Raw genomic sequence first — 15,940 nt, forward strand, 5'->3', positions numbered from 1 at the left:
GAAGGCGAAAGGGAAGGTGAAAGTACGGGGGAAAGCATCCTGTTCTCTTCCCCATAAATTGGTTCTCCGAGGAGAAAAGGTGAAGAGTGTCATTATTAATAATTTCCGAGAGATGGAGCCCCAGGCATGGAGATGATGACATACCGCACACAGATCCCAAATCAGTCTTTTTACCAGTAATGTTATCGTATCACAAGCCGATGTTACCCAGTATAGCAAAGTGATAATCCTGACCCATCTCCCAGAAGTGATAAACAGCACTGCAGGGAATACATACTGCAAGTAAGGATTTACCTAATCCAGCCATGCGAACAAATAAAACAACATTGTGACCTGCGACTATTACACTAATATAAGGAATGCTTATAATAAATTTATATTAACACATTCTGGTCAGATCTATCGTTACCTCGAACCCTTCGAGCCCTGCGTTGGGTGCCAAAAGGACTGCTGTGGTTTAACCCCAGCTGGCAACTAAGCCCCACACAGCCACTTGCTCACTCCCCTCCGTGGGATGGGGGAGAGAATCGGAAGAGTAAAAGTGAGAAAACTCATGGGTTGAGATAAAGACAGTTTAATAATTGAAATAAACAACAACAACAATAATAAATTGTAATGAAAAGGAAAATAACAAAAAGAGAGAGAAATAAAGCTCAGGAAAAACAAGTGATGCAACCGCTCACCACCCACCAACCGACCCCGAGCAGCGATTGCTGCCCCCCGGCCAACTCCCCCCCAGTTTCTATACTGAGCATGACGCCATATGGTATGGAATAGCCCTTTGGCCAGTTTGGCTGTGCCCCCTCCCAGCTTCTTGTGCACCCGGCAGAGCACGGGAAGCTGGAAAGTCCCTGACTAGTGTGAGCACTACTTAGCAACAACTAAACCATCAGTGTGTTATCAACATTATTCTCATACTAAATCCCAAACACAGCACTATACCAGCTACTAGGAAGAAAACGAACTCTATCCCAGCTGAAACCAGGACACACGATCTCTTTGCAACACACACATCAAATTAATCTAATTTTCTTCTTTAATATGGCGCCTGGCACGGTGGATAAAGGAGCAGCAGCAGAAGGGATATGCCTTCAGTAAATGGTCTGATACCGTCCCACGCTGTATTCTTTCTCGTACGCAAAACACAGTCAGTGCAGGCTGATGTTAATCGATACGAGGTAGGTGCAAAACTTGCTTGGCAAGAAGGGAAGTTTTACAAGAGCCCTCTTGGGCTTAGTTTTATTTGCTCTTTTCATTCATGGTTTGAATGATGAAATAAAAGGTAGCTTGTAAAGGCTGCAGATGCTGCCAAAGGACTCCAGGCATCCTCATGGACAGGACTAAAATCCAAAATGAGTATGAGAAACAGGAGAATGGATCCAAAAGTCAAGAGACTAAAATGGAAAATGAATCCAGTGCAAATTACTTCTTGCAGGGAGGAAAAGTGAGCTGCATATGTGCAAACAGGAGCATAAAGGCAAGGCAGAAGCTCTGCAGAAGAGGCTGTGGGGCCCAAATGCATCCCAGAGTAGCCCTGGTGCTGCAGGTGACATTGGTGTGGCCGATAACATCTCACCAGGGCTGCTGGGGGATCTCCTTTCTGCAAACCGCCCTAGACCTCGGCAGGAGCATCCTCTGCTGCTGAGCGAGCTGCGCGTCTAAACATGACACAAGGATATGGACAAACTAACTTGTCATGCTAGGAAGTGCTATTACAGGCTATTCGCAGATGTACTGGAATCGTCATTTAGATTTTTAAGAACATTAGACAAATCCCCAAGTATCCTGGGTTGTTGGAGCGGCTGGGCTACGTGATCGCGTAGGTTACTGCAGCCTTATCGTGCCATGATGCTGCCACTGGTCCAGCTCTTCTGGAATCTTTTTTCTTACAATTTGCTTAGGCCAAATGTCACTGTAAAGATTAGGACAGGAAAAGGGAATGAAATAGAGGGGTTTTTTATTATTTCTCTTTTTTTTGGTTGTTGGTAGGCCTACCACTTGCATTTTGTGGGCTGCTGTGGTCTCCTCTCTCTCTTTGCCAGCTCCAGAAAGGCTACATTAGACCTGGGAAGGGGTTGCAGAAGGGCGAGAAGGAGGCTAAAAGGTACAGCAGTGTTGCTACACAACGAACAATTAGAGAGAGCCAAGCTGTTCAGGTGGAAAGAGCCAACCCAAGTGCTCTAGGATGGAGATAGTCTTTCTCTTTGACTTGGAAAATGTGACTGAGAAACAATTGCTCGCTGTCTCTCGTGGTGCAGGCAGCAAAGGTGTCCATTGCAGGGAGGAGGAATGAAGCTGAAGATAAGAACTTCTTCTTGCTGCTTGTGACCGAATCGGGCAACCCACTGCGTACCAGAAGTTTATGTGGGGCCAAAACACATGTTATTGGAGGAAAAAAATGGGCTGCTGGAGCCAAGCACAACCCCTCCCGCTGGGGAGCCCTGAGCTGCAGCGTGCTGGGGGCTGTGGACCCTGCTGGAGCCACCTCGCTGTGTAACGTGTGGCTGACAATCCTCTTTTCCTGATCATCTGATGTTGGCCGTTACTGGAGACAGGATCACGGGCTGGTCTGTCCCGTAACTATTCTGCTTACGTGAAAGCCTGAGACTTATTTACGTTTTTTTCACAGTAAAGTGAACTAATACTTGAGAACACACTCAAGCATTAGTGTTCCACCAAAAAATGAACTTGTACAATAAAATTTAGAACAGTTTGCCTTTGGGCTAATTGCTTAGGTTTGTTTAATGGCAACTTTTGGCAGAGCTGTTTGCAAATTGAAGATCCTGTCTTTGATTTTTGCCCCGAAATCGTGACAGTAACCAGGCTCTCTCCCCCTGACCTCACAGCCTCCCACTTTATTGCCTAATGCCTAGAAACATTTACGGAAAAGCTGGCCAGATGATACTGAGAAATACTTTTATTTCCAGAAAGCTGGCAGGTTACTCCTGTGCCTCGTGAGATGCATGAACAAAGACTTGCACGACAGCCTGAAAAGTACAGAGTGAGCAAGACCACGGCTTGGCCTCAGTTGGCTTGAGAAAGCCAAGAACATAGCCAAGAAAGTCCAAAAAGGTCCTTCTCATTGCAGGCTTTCATGGGCTGGGCTGGCTGCCTCATCCTCTCTAGCTCCTCTCCAAACCTTGTTTTCTAAACCCAGTGCTTTCCTGGCGGTCCGCTTTGCTCCGGGTTAGCAGAGGGTGCTTTTCTTCCACGGACCGTTTCCCAGGTGTGAGAAATGCCGCAGGTTTGGACCAAAACGCAGTGCACGCAGTGGTACCCCGTGCCAGAAAAGGGCACTGGGCTGGAAGGGGGATTATGTCTGTGCGTGTGTCCACCCGGAGCAAACCCCCCCGAGACAGCACCCGGGGCTGGAAGCATCCCGCAGGGAGCAGCGCTGGCAGCTGATGCCTTACAACCTCTGCTTCCTCGCCGAGAGTGGTGGGTACCCGTATGTCCCCCCTCCTGCTACTTTCTAAACCCCGGGAAATGCCATTTGGACCCTCAGCATCTGTACTGCACTTAAAGTAAACCACCAGAGGAAGAATACAAGTCCAAAAAAAATTTCTTAATTTATTGTAAATTCTCCTTTCATCTGTGCTGCAATTCCAGTGTTCTGCACATTAATAAATACACATTTGTTAAAAAAAAACAACCTCCAGTGTCTAATCTGCCATAAAGCTTTTAAAAAGTCATAAAAATAGGTTTTAATTTTTTTGTCATTAATACAACTGACCCTCATTTACTGCAACAATTCTGATCAAAATAAAAACTACCTACATCTCACTGGGACAAAATATACATACACAGATGTAAAAACAACTAGCGTGGGTTATACACAATGCCTGAGCACACAGCCAAGTGCCAGACCCTTAAAACATTCAAAACTTTTTTCAGTCAGAAAATGTCACACAGTATGTTGCATAATTTTTAAAGGAACAGCATCCTTCCTCCTTCTCCCTTCCAAAGGCCTCCACGATACATTTGAAAATGCATAGCAATATAATGAAACCAAGATTACAGTATGTATTATTTAATTCTTTCCTCAACTCCTGCATTTTATTTAGCCTGATTTTCTGTTTTTTCCCTTTCACACACAGTTACACAAACGAAAGCCAATATTTTCCCAAAAGGGCTGCTACGGTGAGCGAGGAGCCCCTGAAAGCCTTGGTGGCAGAGAGCAGGTCACAGCCACACCACTGCTGCCCTCCAAGTCGTGTACTCCCACCACGGGGAGCCGCCAGCAGAGCTCTGCCCCACGCTGTTGGATGCAAACTTTTTCACATCTTATTTTTCCTTTTCTTGTAAACAGTGCAGGAAGGTGAAGACGGCGGACAGGCCATGCTTAACTTTCCTATACTTGTGAAACCAGCACATTTTGTGGGAAACATGAAACCTTAAGCCTTCCATGTGCTTTTTGAAACACCAGGAAGGCCAGGGCTTTGTCAAAGAGCTGGGCAGTGAAACTTGGACATCCTTAGACTTGTATTTCTGCTTTCATTAGCAACGTGCTGACTCCAGTGGGAAAGAAATTAACAGTAAAATAAAATACTGCGCCTGAGGCAGAACTTGCCCCATGGGAGGAGGGCCCTCTTCTTGGGACATGCAGAGCACTGGTTTGTTGCAGAGCCAGACCAAAGTCAAAACCTACCATACAATGACACCACTTCTTTTCTTGTTCTTGGTAAGGGAAATATTGATTTGACTTCTTCCAGACAAGGACTGTGTTGAAATCTTAGATGAAGATATGACTTATTTTTAGTCCCAAAGTTCAGTTGCTGAACATTTCAATGCACTTGAGAGAAGAGGTCAAAACACCAAGAAATGAAAAAACAAAACATTTTTTGTGGGTTTTAGAAAAGGTTACGAAAAAAACATACTGTGTCCCTAAAGTGTTCCAAAATCTGTCAACAGAACTTAATAGTAATGGATTTTCATGTAATCTTTACTGTATTACTTTGCAAACTGCATTGCATCTTAAGGTGGCTTCCATGCAAACCTCAGTTACTTTATCAAATGCCAAATTCAAGTAAGATTGTGCAATGTTCATATAAAAAATATCAAAACCTCTTTTAATTGATTTCCTATTATCAAATTAAGAAGATCAGTATAAATGTAAAATATACAAAGGAACTTTTTCTTTAGCAACACCATACAAAATATATAAAAGTATCTACACTTTTTATATATATATAAAGGATTTTTGTTTTTTCTTAAGACAACGTGTCCATAGAGGGGTGGATAGAGATGCTGGCATAGAAACAAAAGGACACTTGTTGGGATATTCCTCCCTAGAGCCCAGCAAGCCGAAGGGTTCACAATGTAGCCAGACAAAACTCCACAAGAGACGTCTCCTGGTGCTTGTCTAAAGGCTGATGGATTGACTCACTGTACATCCACTGTGATAATAACGTGTTTTTCCTTGGTTCTCCCCAGTAATAAGCAATCCCTGCAGCACTGTCCGCACTGCGAGCAGGTATCCGTCCCTCAGAGTGCATCCCGGTGGCCATTTCCATGCGTTTTGGCATGGGTTCATGCCGCGCGGAGCGTACCACAGAGCAGCCTTATTGCAGGCGCATCGGGGCACTGTGTCTCCGCCGCAAGCGGTCAGCAGTCTGCCATAACGTGAAACCATGTGGGAACCAATGCCCACCTCGTCCTCCTCGCTACGCAGCCACTCTGACGAAGTCCGAGGCGGGCAGGCAGCGATCCCGCGGTGAGGAGTCCAGAACCGCGCAGCAGCGATCACAGTTTCCTGATGGTTCAAATTGAAGTTTCATTACTGCCTCTGTTAGTGAGAAGAAGTAATCATGCAGGCTTAGGGTTAAACAGGCACAGGCAAACCACTCTACCCGAAACCACCTAATCCTTTTTAGTAAGGGCTCATGCTCCGTGAAGTTACCATGCCTTGCCACTCCAGTGCTTGCAAGGGGGACGCTGCCCTGGAGGGGAAGACCAGCTGGGAGAAACCATTCCAGGTAGTACACAAGAGGTGCACTCTTTAGAGGAAACTCTACGGAGGGCTTGTATTTGGCTAACGCTTAGGTGAAGATGTGAGGTTCACACACAAATCTTACAAGCTGTTAGAGACCTGGTATTTCAGACAGATTCATGCATTCTGCTGTCAAACAGCAGAGTTTTATGGTACACAAAAGGTGCGGAGATAACCGTTGCTTAGTACAAGTTGGCTAGTTATTCTCCAGTGACGACTGTACTACCTGGTAGCAGGAAGTAGTTACTGCTTGTTAAAGACATCTCTGTTTCCTGGCTAACCAGGATATATTTCAACAGCCAGTTCCCAGCAACTCAAAGACGTACTTTTATAGCGAGCTGGGAACGGTCTGTGCACCCAGACAACATGGGTGTCTAAAGCATGGTGGGACAATGTCAGAGTTAAAGCTGGGTGAGAAATTTTCTCTTGGTTTGGAGAAAGAATGAGACTATTATTTGTGTTAATACGAGGAAGACTACATGCGTAAAATCTCTGCACAGGCTTTACGTTGTTGTCCTCATTTTAAATGCAAGAATTATGATGAATAACGAGGTTTCTGAGAACACCCTTTGCCTGAAAGCTTGCTCAGCCTTTTGTTAATGTTTGATTTAGCTTACAATGGCAAATACGCACACCGATCACCATGCAGCGGGTGGGAATCACGCACCTGGTAATTTAGGGTCACTAGCTTGACATGGCATCTTCTCTGCAGCCTTTGGATCTCCTGCCCCAGCAATGGTTTCCCTCTGCCCAGTTGGACACGTGCCCCATGCTCCCCACAGCGTAGCGCCTTTCCCACCCAAAACACTGGGCTTCCTCAGAGGTCCTCTTCATTGGGGTCTTGCCCCCACCCTCCCTCCTCCATGCTGGCTGCCAAACACCCACAACAGCTCTTGCTGGTCTTACTGGACACGCATCAAGAAGTGCTGCTCCATGTCTGCCCTGAACTTACCCTCTTCCTTGGGTGCCTGGTACTGGCCACATTATAATTAACTGTACCCTGTTAGTGATAGGTCCCTAATGGCCCCAAACACCCTCCCTGCTGCGAAAGAGGAGGACAAGTGAAAAACAGAGGGAAAAAAACCTGTTCCCATGGTCCAAGGGGGGTGAAGGTGAAGTGGGGTTGAGGGCAGAGAAGCAGGAGCAGGGGGTAGTCCTGAGCAGAGCACCCCTGAGGGCATGCACGGCTCCTGGGGCCATGGGTGGGCATTACTGAGCTGTCCTGGATGCCTGGCAGTGTGAGGGAGCAGAAGCAGCCCATCGTTGTTCTGGTGACGTGCTGGGGAAGGCAACGACCACAGCAGCTCACCAGGCAAGGAGGGGATAGATAATTTGTGTGGACATGGGAGCCTGGTTTGCTGTGACCAGGGGTCACCATGCCAAGCGCAGCAAGTCCTACAGCAAGGGGACGGGGCAGAGCTAGGTTGCTGTAGTCCCCAGCGTGCCAGTAACACATCAGCTTGCCAATTCAGAGCATGCCAGGGTGACCAGTGACAGGTGTCTGTCATGGCACCTTGCTCGTGATACCTGGTTTTGGCATTTTCACCAGTGAAGCACTGTGGCTTGCGGACATGGTAGGGACAAGCACTCAGGACAGTCACTGGTGAAGGACTCTGGTCCAGTCACCAAGTGAAATCCTTGCTCAGTGGGAGTTTGGGGCTGGAAAGCGGAAGAAGAGGCCAGAGCCACAGGAGGTCTGCCAGGGCATCCCAACGCGGCACTTACTCCGAGTCTGAGGTGTCAGCATGTCCTGTTCCCACGTGGACGTTCATGGCCATGCCGTTGAGCTGGTCTCGAGACTGCTCCCTCCGAGCATTTTTTACTGTCACCCCCGAGTCCGAGGGAGAGCGGACCCCATCATTTGTCCCCAGGGAAGTAGTCCTGGATGAGATCGTGGTCTGATTGTAATCTGATAGCTTCTCCCGCAGTCGATTCTTCATATTCTTATCCACCAGTGGGGGAGGGTAGGTGACTCTATTTTTTAAGATGCCTGTTACAGAAAATTTGGAATAATGATAATTTTGAAATGTATCAGTAATTTCATTTATCAAGCTGAACACAGCCAAGAAGTGACACTTTATATACTTAATCAGACTTCTAGTTTGTCACTTTATTTCAAACCCAAAATATTAGACTTCAGCAACTACCTGCTAGCTTCCCGTGGTGTATCTGGTTACACAGGTTGGAGCCATTTGGAAAGTGCTCTTCCCTAATAGAGCTACCATATGAACTAATTAATGCTCATTAACCCCCGGTCTCCCAGTCTAGCTGTGAGGCTGGGTTGGCTGTGCTACCTTTCCTCTGCTCTGGCTGCTGGTTATTCTGGTGGGACAGAGGTCTGTTCTCTTTCTGCTGCCCTTCGTTCTCCTTGTCCTGGGGCGCTTCGTTGCTGTGGTTCACCTGGTTTTCCCTGTGAAGCTCTACGTTGACCTTGGTCTCGACTTTGAGTTTCTGTTTCCCGCTGAGGTCCTCGCTGTCGCTGGCTGTTACGCACTCTGTGGGCCAATAGGGTTTCACATGATTGGGAAGGGTATCAACTGCAACGCAAAAGAACACTAGCTCAAAAAACACTTTTGATAGTTTTTCTCAACCGCTGCCCAGCCAGTCCTGTTTCCTGTGGCTGGGGAGGAGTTTTGTGTCAAACCAGAGCAATGCTTCAGAGGATCCTTGCTGGACTGCACTGCCCTCGGGGTGCAGCAACACCCATAAAACACGCCTGGTAGGATGGCAGGGTGTCAAAACCCTTCCCAGAGAGAGGTCGCTGGCTCCGTTACCAAGAGGTGTGAGTCAAACCTGCTCTCTCAGCTCTCCAGGGCCGGCGATCCCACCCGCTCCCTGAGGATGCTGGCTTCTGAGGGCTGAGGGCTCCTGAGGCATCTCGTGCTGGGTCTGTGCAGAGCACCAGCACAAAGCCTGGACATTTGGCACTCTTAAGCTGACTTATCTTTAGGACAAGATGAACTGTGCCTAGAAATGCCTGCACTCTGCCACACACTATCGATATCAATGGCCAGTGACCTCCCACTCTTTAGGTCCATGACCTCCCCAACCCCACTAAATCCATATGCCTGTATTGCATGAGGAGAGGCAGCTATTTCTTCCCCTTGCCCTCAAAATAACCAGCTCCTTCCTCCTCTTCCTCTTCATTCATATGAGACTTTCCTGGCTGTGTAGCACCTGCCTGCAAACCCACTGACTGCTGTCTGTCTGAGCACTGTAAGTCGCAGATTTGTTCAAGCGTCCTTTTACTTGCACTTAGTCACCCCTGTGAACAAGCCCTTGGGAGGAATAAAGAGCAAGGCACAGTGGTAGGGATGCTGTCTCAATTGTATCGCTAGTCTGGCAAAATTGTCCCATCTACTCTAAAGCTATTTTAAAGAAGGGAATAAGCCCATTGCTCTCCCCTTGCACTGGGAGTACCTTTGGGTGTGCTGTGGAGCGGGCCACGTTCATTATTTTTGGAAGTGGACGTGTTCCACTTTTTCTCTGGCTCGAGCCCATCTTCCTCACTGTCTGATGAATGGGAGGAGGCGTAAGAGCTGCTGTGTTCATCGAGGGACAGTTCGCTGTCGGAGTCTGAATCGTGCTCTACAAATGCGGAAAGGGGAAACACAGTGATCAGAGTGCCGACAGGAGTTGAACAAATCTATCTGACAAATGCACAAGGAGAAAGGAAAGGCAAGCACCTGGTTCAGGCCATGCCAGGGATGAGCTCTTATACCCGTAAGCGTACATAGGATTAATTCACAAGGCCTGTGGCATCCATCTAAGTAATTATGGGAAGCACAACTGCGTGGCTCAGCTAGGGGGCAGGACCTTTTATGTGCATGGGAGGTGCAGAACAGAATGGGGACACTTTTTACCCTATTCAATATGCAGAACAGTAACTCCACAGGATCTCAATCGACACAACACACAGGCAAACCAAGGTACCTAGAAGTATCAGGAATCTGCAAATGCACTCTTAAAAACTGCTACAAGGCAACAAAATTTAACATCAAGACCCCAAATGAAAGGAAGTCAGGCAAGAGACACTTCTCATTTTCTTGTACAAAACACATAGCAGTAAAAGAGGATATTGCCTCAAGGTCTCAAACATTAAAAGATCTCCAATTAAAAATCAAGAGCAACAGCACATAATTTGTGAGAAAGAAAGGGGACGCCAGAAACTGTCAACAGCTGTGACAGCTGTCAGATTAAAACTGAACCATCACAAGAAGCAGATACATGATATTTCCATTCCAGGATTTCCTAGTAAAACAACCATTGCATAGCTCATTATGCCAAGAGCATAATGAGAATCAGACACACCAAGTCAGACTAACTATTCTTCCTATTATAGAAGTCTCTGAAAAAAGTGCTGAGAAGGAAAAGGTGCACAACTGGGTCAAAGCACTTAGAAATAATTCTTACCATTGGATTTTGATGGATTCCTATGAAAAATAGAGGAATCTGCTTCAGTCTGACCAGCCCTTGCTTGACTTGAGGATCCACTGAGCTTATGAGCAGCCTCATCCCTTAGAGAATAAAAACAGGGGACAACTTTCTTGGTCACTTTACTGTTCTTAACAACAAGGCAGACATGCAGATGAGATTCTTCTGGTCAAAGGCAGACAGCTGCAGTGGACGCTAGCCAGCCTGTGCTTGATTGTCAATGTGGTCACTTTTACAGCAAGACATAGGTTATCCTAATGTAGCTGTCTGCCTTTTTGGCCACATGAATCACACTCTGAAAAAGCCTGAGGTTAATAAGCTAAATCCCACTCCTTGAGACATGACTGAATTTTAACAGGCAAGCAGCATGGCCCATGTAGTTAACCTAATAGTTATGTTAACCACTGCACTGTTGGAACTCCCCACTGAAGATGCATGCAAAAGAAAATGCATGGAAGAAAATGACAGTCACATAAAACAGAACTGTTAAGACATAAAATGAGTAGCATTTGAACCAAAACGTTTCTGTTTTCCACAAGAGCAATGAAAAGGGAAAGGCAAGCACCTGGAAGCCATGCACCTGCCACCTGATTACCTGAGAATATAAGCAAGGTAGCTATTGTGGCTCTTGGCTGACCTGACGGTGCTTTCTAGGGAGACAGTGGATTCCCCAATAGTTGTGCGATACATATTTGGCTCTTCTATATATGTGTTGTTACAGTTCAGAGATCGCTGAAGGAAAAAAAAAAAAAGACACAAAGCAATAGTGAATGATCCTACCAAAAACCCACGTTACTCACAAGCGCATTAAAAGTCTTGACGGAACCAGGTGGTTTTTGATGCCGAGGAAAAAAATTATTTCCTCTCAAAAGTTTTAATTAAAACAGTAATCAAAACTTTTGAGAGAGGCCATTAGTAATCTTCGTACAAGTCACTGAAATAAATCAGACAATTCCGTTAACTATGGACAAGCCACCTCTAAGTGTATTTAGGTAATTTCTACCAGCAAGAGGATGTTTTTTCCCAGTATTTTTTCCTTACAGTTAATAATGTAGCTCTTGTTGCAGTGGAATCATCTGGAAGAGGTTTCTTTCCAGTTAAAGTGTTCTTCAAGTGCTTCCTGACTTCTTTGTTAAATACGCAGTGGAAGAAGAAAATGAACAGCCCCTGGATCATTTTAGAGAGAGGAAGGATAAATCTAAATGATTCATTACTACCAAACTGCAAATACAAACAGATATTAGAGAACAGCCTTTTTGAAACAACTCCTGAATTCTAGTTCATAGTCCATGATTTCAATAGCAATAACCCTTTTCTGTCTTTGACTGAAATGGCATTGGTTGATCTCCCAGGACTTCTTCATAATTTGCCCCCACATTCAAATGTGCATAAAGGGCCTGGGAAAACATACACAATGATGTGTTCCTCCAGGATTTACAGAGCAGAGCTTGTGGTAGGTGTCACCCTCCCTTGTTGTTTGGGAGGAAATGTTCTTCTCAAAGTATCTAATGGGGACCTCAATGTCCCACTGCAAGACACCACAGGGAGTTTCAGGGTTGTACTTGCATTAAGATTTTAGAGCTTTTACACCAATGACGAGACAAAATCAATAGCAGCACATAAAAAATATCATAGCCTTTAGTGAAAGCCTCTGGAAACGGGGAACTTCTGTGGTAGGTGTCCTTAATACTGTGGCTTAGAGAACTTTAGAAAGCCTTGTGAAACATGGGACAGATACTGGGGGCAGAGAGGTCGCAACTTTTGCCCCATATGCTCCTTGGTTCAGCAACACATCCTGGTGGGAAAATCGCTGAAATCCTCAGGGCTGGGCAGTTGTTTGCTGCCAGGAACACACATTAACAGCTTTCGCCGGGGGCAGGGGGCACACACGTGTGTGCCTTCAGATGTATTTGCTCTGAGGGAATTCATGCAGCTGCCAAATTGTTATCAATTTTGGTTGGAGATATAGTATATAGAAGCCAATCACTCATGAAGTTGCAGCTGTACCAACATCACAAGATGCCTGCATTTCATGATTTCAGCCAAAGCAATTGACTTAGAGAAACTTTAAACTTCAAGCTTACTTTCTAAACATTCAATCAAATGTGATCTTAGCTGGCATTAGCACTTTAGGATTATTCATTAATAAATTCACATAAATGTCTCTTTAAAAATACAAGTTCAAAGAAGGCAATGACGTGAAACGCCACATACCACTGTGCCTCTCTGGGCAAGTTTGGAGAATTCCAGCTGCTGACTTTCCTCCCTCTCATCAGGTTTATATTTAATTTAATTTTATTTTAGGCTTTTGGAAGCCTGGTTTTACAGCCCGAGTAGATGTATTTATTTCAGAGCACACCAGCTGCAGTGGCAAAATAACCTTGCTCCAGGCTGGTCTATCTGGTGTGCTTCCAGGGCATGGACATCCATCTCCAGAGGAGACTCATCAGACTTCTTTTTCAATTTTGTTGCAATTTGTGGCTGTTGTGCTGCAGCTGACAAGAGTGGCCTGCTAGCAGTAGCTGTTTTAATACTGCAGGCACTTGCCATGACAGTTACTGTCATCTTTGGTCACATTCAAGTTGTGACCAACATGAAGCTTCATGACTACTTCCATGCCAGGTCTCCTACAAATAACTATATTCTGCATCTTTAATCAACAAGTGCACACACTAGAACAGGCAACCCGGTAAATCCCTAATGCAACGAGTTGTATTTGAAAATCATTATTTGGCTCATTTCCTTAAACAGTAAGTTAATTTGTGAAAGCCTTGAACTTGGAGCCATCCACTCTGGGTGAAATAAAACAGTCTCTTATTTGCCGTAGCAACAGAACAACTGTTAACAATGAGCAGGCAGAAGACAGTAACAAAGATTTTTGTCTCAAGAAAAACAGAGGTATAATTGCCTTCTGTTATTTATCTGTCACAGGTTATAATAGTAGAGCACTTTAGAATGACTAAAAGTGAGAGATGCAATTACTCAAAGTTATGGTTTTGGTGAAAAGAACCCTCTCTTCAAGAAAAGAGAGCAAAAATTGTACTTGACAGCTCTGTTCTTCTTAAGTCAGCTCATGTTTAGCAGGTTTTTGGAGGTCTGGGTGCAGCAGTGTGCTCACCAAGGTCTGCCATGGACAAGATGCCATCCAACTTACCTGCAGGCAGCTGAAAATGGCAAAGAGATAGTGAAACGTCATGACGTCACTGTTCACCGCCATCAGCCCCAGCAGCCACGTGGCACTGATGAGCAGCAAGAGCAGGAATGCCGTTCGCAGCACAGAGCTGTAAAGCAAACACAGACAGGCATTTGCAGTGCGACAGGATATGAAAGAATAGCCCAACTTCTCCGCACGGGTGGTGCCATGTGCCCAACAACTTGCTAGCTGGAAAGGACCTTTGGGAAAATCAGGGCAGCGTTCACCAGCTCCCAGTTTCCAACTCTCTCATTGCACTACTCAGTGACTTAGCATATTCAGGTAAAAAAAGTTTTTCTTTTCAAGTTCGTTTCCAAGGTTTTCTTCAAATAAACCAGGCTGTTTGCCAAGCCCATGCTGTTCAGCCTTGTTGACTCTGAGGAAAAGATCTGGGTGGTAAATGGCCACGTCCGTCTCATTTCTGTTTGTTGAGTTCACTCTCACATTCCTTCTCAACATTACAGCCCAAGGTTTTGGATCAAGGGCACTCAGGGGAATATTTGTTTGCTTAAAAACATTATTTCCATAGACACTTTTAAAAGATGGTCACAATTCCAGTGGCCAAAGTTTTGTACTATAAGTAAAATAGCTGCCATTAAGTAGCAATTATACTCCATTTGTTTAGTGAGATTTAAAAAAGAAACTTAAAAAATTAACCCAACAGCCAGGGCTGAACAAATAGCTAGAAAAAGCCTTTTGAAATCTCATACAGCTACCTATTTGAAAAAAAAAAAAGGGGGGGGGCTGTCTTGCCACTAGCTAATCACGTTTCAGTTCACAGGTAAATTCTGAGCTTTGGGCAAAACAGACGTTACTGGGAACAGGCTGCCACAGCAGCTTGGGAAGGCGGCAGGTTGCAGCTTGCGAGGCTTTCTGCTCATCCCACGGGGAGCGGCATGGGGGGAGGCTGGCCCTCAGCACGGGAACCTCAATGGATCTCTGCCACGACATGGCTGGTCACCCAGGCATTTGTGAGGGGAGACCTTTCTGAGCCACGGGTGAGCACAGGGAGACCCAGAACTATGTCTACCAGGGCATGCCATGGGTGGAGGTGAAGTGACAGTGTAGTAAGGGAGTATGATGAAAGGACTGTAATGATACCATCCGGAGACCAGACCTTTCTCTCTCCCCTCCCTTCTCCTGCCTACACTTGGTAGTGGTGCAGAGCACCATGGTGGAGGTTTTACAGAGCCTCCAAGGGAACCCCAGGAGTAAGTGCTGGTGAAGCCAGCTCCCATCGCCTCTACCAATGCTGACTGTCTCCTCCAAATATCTTACTTATTTCCCATGCTAACACTTGCTTTTAGGCAATTCTGTCCCTTTATTATTCCTCACCACAATTTCTTCTACAGGTTTTTTAACCCAAACTTACACGACTCCAGTTTTTTCAAATGAACGTTGCCTTCGTCTGCATGATGCTTTCATTGCCACTATAAAGATGACAGTGTTTATCTGAAAGGGAAATTGAAATAACAGCATGGATTCCTTCTATAAAGTTGTTAGGGCTCAGTTTTCAATAAGAATACAATTTTTATCCTAAAATGGTTTGTGGTGCCAAGAATACTTTTCCTTCAATTTACACGTCTCAAAGTTCTGAGATTCATCTTGTTTCAAGCCAACATAGTCAAGAACATCCTGGGACTTGATCTGGATGAAACACAGTAAGACGGCCCTATGCAAAGAGGCTTGAGTGAAACATAAAAACTCAAGAATGGCTGTCCTTGTCCAGACCAGAGTCCACTCAGCCCAGCATCTTGTTTCAGCTGGGCCAAAGCAGAATACAGTAACAGAGCAAGCATAATAATTCCTCTGAATATTCCTCCAGCCTCCACTGATTTCCAGAGCTGGGATGTACTAGGTGGGGTGGTGCATTTGTACTTAATCATTCATTGTGAATATCATTGCTCAGAATTACTTTCTGTTACTTTCAGTTACTTTCTGAAACCATGCAGAGCTTTACCACCGCCATTATCTTGTTTCTGCGAGTTTCTAACTTAAATCCCTGTGGAGCAACGACGTAGCTCATCCTGTTTGTTCTGAATCTGCAACTTCCAACTACTAATTGTGTTGGAAAAGACACTGAACAGTTGGTTCCATGGTCATATTCTCCAGGCCACCATGCTGTTACAAGCTCCTCCCTATCCCCTTCTCTGCAGCTTTCTCTTCTCTAGGCTGAAGGCTCCTAGTCCACTTAGATGCTCCTCCAGCGGGGGCTGTCCCATGTCTCTGATGACTCTTGACCCCAGTCCACACCACTTCCAGGTCTACTTTATACTTTTTGAGATGAGGAGACCAGTCTTGGTATTCAAGATACAGTCACACCA

At 45.5% G+C, this 15,940-nt stretch overlaps 1 protein-coding gene across 7 annotated transcripts in view; it reads right to left on the reverse strand.

The window, feature by feature from the left end:
• Positions 1–3,549: 3,549 nt before the first annotated feature.
• The window catches only part of CELSR1 (cadherin EGF LAG seven-pass G-type receptor 1), a 173,277-nt gene continuing 160,886 nt past the window's right edge, over positions 3,550–15,940 (reverse strand). For 3 of the 7 annotated variants that reach the window (XM_075492249.1, XM_075492302.1, XM_075492295.1), the window contains 9 exons: positions 14,989–15,068; positions 13,578–13,704; positions 11,465–11,590; positions 11,019–11,155; positions 10,403–10,506; positions 9,410–9,577; positions 8,284–8,526; positions 7,715–7,979; positions 3,550–5,785 (listed from right to left, as the gene is read on the reverse strand). In XM_075492249.1, the coding sequence (XP_075348364.1) occupies positions 5,761–5,785; positions 7,715–7,979; positions 8,284–8,526; positions 9,410–9,577; positions 10,403–10,506; positions 11,019–11,155; positions 11,465–11,590; positions 13,578–13,704; positions 14,989–15,068 (1,275 nt within the window). In that variant the 3' untranslated portion in view covers positions 3,550–5,760. Of the gene's footprint in view, positions 5,786–7,710; positions 7,980–8,283; positions 8,527–9,409; positions 9,578–10,402; positions 10,507–11,018; positions 11,156–11,464; positions 11,591–13,577; positions 13,705–14,988; positions 15,069–15,940 lie in introns of those variants that run through there. The other 4 variants (XM_075492274.1, XM_075492267.1, XM_075492258.1 and 1 more) reach the window with 4 other exon arrangements.

Source organism: Mycteria americana, chromosome 1 (assembly GCF_035582795.1).
Source record: "Mycteria americana isolate JAX WOST 10 ecotype Jacksonville Zoo and Gardens chromosome 1, USCA_MyAme_1.0, whole genome shotgun sequence".
Classification (NCBI taxonomy): Eukaryota; Metazoa; Chordata; class Aves; order Ciconiiformes; family Ciconiidae; genus Mycteria; species Mycteria americana.